The following is a 5,234-nucleotide window of genomic DNA, read 5'->3' as shown; positions in this document are numbered from 1 at the left end:
GGCCTCAAATCAAGAGAACCTTAATTGAACATGGCTTATCTTCTAAGAACAAGGAAGCTATATGTCACAAAAGGCAATACTAAAAGGATGCTTGAAGCCTAATAATTTGATAAAGCAAAGTAGGGAAGAATTTATGCTTGAGAGAAAAGAGAAAATTTAAGAAGACGATGACTTCAGAAGTCTGAGCTTGGAAGCTCAGATGACTTAACACTGTAGCACTGAAGACTCAGACGACTGAGCCTAGACCTCAGACGACTGAGGTGCTACTACTTGTTCAGTTTCCTAATTTCTGAAAATCTTCAGAAGACTAAACTTAATCTTCATTCTGCTGAAGTTGTGAGTTATATATATATTTAACACTTTAAAGCCCCTACTTCAGGCTTCAGGACATTATTCCATCACTCCTCTGAAGCTTACACTCTCTGTCTCCCTCAATCCTCACCACAAATCTCCTGAATCCAAGGCTCCAAACTAGATTACACATCATCTACCACATATTCTAGGGTTTCTTAGCTGGGTTTCAATTGAGTTTTCATTTTGTTTTTTATCTTCACAATGCCTCACACAAAGACAACAGCTAACCAAGGTACTTCTATTGGAAGAGATGACAACAACATTGAAAGATGGTTAGTTGCACCTCAAGTCAAGCTTCGCTATCGTGCTTCTCTCCATTCCACCAATCCTATTCTAGGTAAAGTGATTGATACATCTTTCTTTGATGAAGAATTTCTTGAAATTCTCCCCATGTTTAGGGATATAGGTTGGCTAAACTTTGTAATTTACCAAGCCAAAGGAATGTTTCCCAATCTCATCAAAAAATTGTATGCCAACAAAGTTTATTCTGATGGTGTTTTATCTATAGAGGTTTGGGATAAGAAAATTGTTTTGACTCCTCAAATCTTAGTAAGAAAATTGTTTTAACTCCTCAAATCTTAGCTCTTATACTGAATATAACCCCAGGAGAATTTGAATGCCCTACTTTTGCTCAATCTTGGATGTTAGAACAAGATTTTACTCCTGAAGCACTTTTGCCCTTGATTATGGAAAATGAATCGGTGTATTTTGGACACCCACCATTGTATAAACAACTGAATCTGAGAGCCTAAATCCTAAACACAATTGTTTCAAACAACATTTTGCCCAAGACTAGCTCCTTTGATCATCTTTCATACGTCAAGTGCTTTGTACTATGGTGTCTCCTTACAGGAAAGAAAAGCGATTTGTCTAGTCTTATCTTAAAGTGAATGTGGGCAAAGCTAGAAGCAGCTAGGGTGACTCTTTCCTATGGAGGTGCCTGAAACCTCATTTTTGCTCAGCTTAATATCTTTACTCCTTCAAAATTGTTCATAAAACGAACTAGATATGGCCTCTTCAACTCCACCACCCTTAAACAAATGGGATATGATAAGGGTGATCAAGGATGGTACTTCAAAGGAAGGATACCTCAACAAGCACCTGCAGCAGCTCCTCCTCCTCCTTCTTTAGCTCACAACCAAGGCCCTTCTGGAAACACTCCTTCTTGGTTCTTATTTTTGAGAGTGACTTCTCCTCCTTCAGCAGTGATATGTGGACAGGCCTTCAGAGCCTTCAGGAGAAGGTATCCTCACTTGATTAGCACATCACCCATATTGAGGAATATCAGGCTAGCTCATCCCAAGGTGTTGATCCTATGGACACAAGTTTATCACCTCAAAGTGATGGTGAAGCTTCTGAAGAGAGAAATGAGGAAGAAGAAAAAGGAAGTGAAAAAGAAGAAGAAAGAAATGAGGATGAAGAAAGAGATGAAGCAAAAAAGAGTGATGAAGAAACTGAAGAAGAAGACGATCATGATGATAGCTAAACTTCAAAATTTTAATGATGTATTAAGAACTATTGATGTAAACACTTAAGTGGCTTATGTTGCCTTGAGTTGTTTCTATGCTTGTAATGCTCTATTATGACTTTTTGCTTATTCTCCTCATTCTTTTGAATGATGTCAAAGGGGGAGAGAAAATTGTAAGAAAATATAATTTTATAAATTTGAGTATTTTAAGCTAATATGCATTTTGAACAACATATTGATTGTGAAAGCTAATATGCATTTTAAGCAACATATGGATTGTGAAACAAATTTGAAGATGTTCAAAGCATATGTTAAAATATGAAACATGAATGAATGTTAGAGGAATATGAATAAATGAGAAGCACACTACACATGTTATACTGAAAAATATAATAGATTGTGTGTGTTCATATGCTTGATATACTTGTTTGGTGTTCATATACCTAAATTGTGATATTCTTTTGACTTTTTCATATTTAATATTATCACTTTTCAAAATTATTAAAAGGAATGGTCATTGTAATGGGGAGCCTTTTTCAATGGATCTCTCATCTTTGCTCCTTATTTGTCATCATAAAAAAAGGAGAGATTGTTGGCCTAACATGACTTTTCAATTTTTTTGTTGATGATAAGAAATAAAGGATGATTTAACATGTGTTTTTTAGAGTGATGATGTTTCAAGAAAAGACAAAGTTCAAAAGAAATGCAATGGAAAGCTAAAGATTACTAAGGACTCAAAAGCCTCATTTATATGTAGAGTGATCCAAAGGAAGCTTAAGCAACACCCAACATGAGTAAAGTGTATATGGAAACTTAAAGATGACTAAAGCTCAAGTCAAAAGGGACATAAAGCAAAATACCATGGAAGCCTTAAAGATTAGAGTTTTAGGCTTTAAGACATATGATGTAAGTACATCATGTTTAAATATCTCATGAAATATTTTGAATCTCTTTAGGGGTTAATTATGGACTTAGAGACTTTATTTTAAACCGCAGATAATTTTTTATAAGTAATCAAAGCAAGAGAGTAAAAAGAATTTTTGAAAACTAAACTAAAAAATCAGAAAATGGACTCCCCAGATGACTAAAGTTTCACTTCAGAAGACTAAAGAATAAGTTCAGTTTGCTAAAGAATTTTCTGTTGGAATACAGCTAAGGTTAGTATCCAGTTCAAACTTTCTACATTTAAAGTATTTCAGAAGACTGAACCCAACACTTTAATTTACTGAACACTATTAATGACTAAATTTTTTAAATGTTTTAAAATTCGGATTAAGGTTTATTGTGCCCCAAATTTTATGAAAACTTGGGAACTACTCCAAGTAATCTTGGGCGACACGAAAGTACTTTTGAGAGCCTATAAATACATGCTTATAGCAAATCAAACTTACTAAAAAAGTTGAAAATCTGTTTCAAAGTTGAAAGCCATCTTGCTCTCTAAAAAACTCTCTTGCTTAACTCTTGCTAAATTGAATTGCTGAGAGAATACTGATGTGCTGAAACATCCTGCACTGAGTACTATTGCTGATTCTCATCTAGAGAAGAAAATGGGTGAATTCATTATTGAGCTTCAATCTGTTTCAATTTGATATTTGATTATTGAAGTATATTAGTGCTTTTAAATTGTACTAATCAACTTTGTTGTGATGGTGTATTTGTACACCATATTAACGTTTCTTATTTCTTATAGTTCTTTGAATGGTTCAAGGTTGTTGGATCATTGGACCAAGCATGGGGTGTCACTTGGAGAGGCATTGCTCTAGCCTATTGAAGGAGTGACTAAGCGTAGGGTATCACTTGTAAGGGTTTGCTCCGCCCGGAAAAGAGTGTTCTAGTGGAATCCTTAGGTTGTATTGGCCTAAGGCGAGGACGTAAGCTGGGGATAAGCCGAACTTCATAAAAATTTTGGTGTCATTCTCCGCCCTTTCTCTTTACTTTTCAACATATATAAATTGTGTGGTGTATGCAAAGTGCAGGTTGGTGAAAGTTGAAAACTGAGATTAAAAAAAGCTCTTAATATAAGAAAGTACGTTTTGATTAAACTTTTGCAGAAACCTAAAAGAGTGTACCTTGTTTAATCGTTTTTCGAAATCATAGTTAAGAGAGTGCAAACAAATTTCATTCACTACTGGGCTTAGATATATTCACAAGGCTACATACAACTAAATATCTTGAGTTCTTGCAAAAAGTTGAGAATTGCCATAGAGCCGAATATTACATTTTGATTAGGTGGTTGATTACTTTAGTTGCTTAATTGGTTGTTTGATTGTTTAAGTATTATTTGTGTTGTGTTGAAGTCTTGGTTTGTGGATTGAATAAATAACTAAGCTTTTGCTGTGTGTTTGATAAATCAACAAGCAATTAAGAAATCATAAAAAAAATAAAAAAAAAATTTTAATAACCCAATTCACCTCCCTCTTGGGACCATACCTTAGTTTTCAACTCTTACAATCTTGGAATCAATTCATGTAACCTTTGATAGAGAGAGCCACTTCAATGAACGAATAAAAATTGAAGAAGTACAAGCTACACAAAAATAGGAAGAGCTAGCAGAAGCAAAAGAAGAAGAAAGTGAAGAAAAACCAAATGACGCTATTGAAAATTATGAACTGCCAAAAGAATGGAAATATGTAAGAAATAATCCAAAAGATCAGATAATAGGAAAACCATCAAGACGAATAACTACAAGATCCTCTTTGAAAAATTTATGCAATCACTATGCTTTCTTATCTCAAGATGAACCAAAGAATATAGAAGAAGCCTTAAGTGATGACTCATGGATAATTGTCATGCAAGAAGAGTTAAAACAATTTGAAAGAAGTAAAGTATGAAAATTAGTTCTCAGACCGGATAATCATTAAATTATAGGAACTAAATGGGTATTTAGAAACAAAAAGGATGAAAATAGAATTTTAGTTAGAAATAAAACTAGACTTGTAGCTAAAGGATATAACCAAGAAGAAGGGATAGACTATGATGAAACATTTGCTCCTATAGCTAGAATGGAAGCAATTAGGATGCTCTTATCTTATGCATCTCATAAGGAATTTAAATTATATGAAATGGATGTAAAGAGTGCATTTTTAAATGGTTATATTAATGAAGAAGTATATGTAGAACAACCACCGGGCTTTGAAGACATACAAAAACATGAATATGTGTACAAACTAGCTAAGGCCCTATATGGTTTGGAAAAAGCCCCTAGGGTTTGGTATGTAAGGTTAAGTTGATGTTTATTAGAAAATGGATTTTCTAGAAAAAAAAGCAGATAACACTTTATTTATCAAAACTAAGAAGAAAGACATGCTCATTATCCAAATCTATGTGGATGATATCATATTTGGTGCAACAAATGAAAACTTATGTAAGGAATTTGCAGAGTGTATGCAAGATGAGTTTGAAATGAGCATGA

At 33.9% G+C, this 5,234-nt stretch overlaps 1 protein-coding gene across 1 annotated transcript; it reads left to right on the top strand.

Annotated features, from left to right (window-relative positions):
* The first annotated feature begins 1,420 nt into the window (after nt 1-1,420).
* LOC131151423 (uncharacterized) lies at nt 1,421-1,840 on the top strand. The gene is made up of 2 exons (XM_058102668.1): nt 1,421-1,597; nt 1,643-1,840. The coding sequence occupies exons 1-2, from the start codon at nt 1,421-1,423 to the stop codon at nt 1,838-1,840; spliced, it is 375 nt and encodes a 124-aa protein (XP_057958651.1).
* Nucleotides 1,841-5,234: the final 3,394 nt, after the last annotated feature.

The sequence above is a fragment of the Malania oleifera genome, chromosome 3 (assembly GCF_029873635.1).
Source record: "Malania oleifera isolate guangnan ecotype guangnan chromosome 3, ASM2987363v1, whole genome shotgun sequence".
Lineage (NCBI taxonomy): Eukaryota > Viridiplantae > Streptophyta > Magnoliopsida > Santalales > Ximeniaceae > Malania > Malania oleifera.
This window is presented reverse-complemented; position numbering and strand designations above follow the sequence as displayed.

Coding starts and splice junctions, on each gene's coding strand:
- LOC131151423 (XM_058102668.1), top strand. CDS start 1,421: ATGGTACTTCAAAGGAAGGATACCTCAACAAGCACCTGCAGCAGCTCC. Junction 1,598..1,642: donor TTCAGAGCCTTCAGGAGAAG/GTATCCTCACTT, acceptor GAGGAATATCAG/GCTAGCTCATCCCAAGGTGT.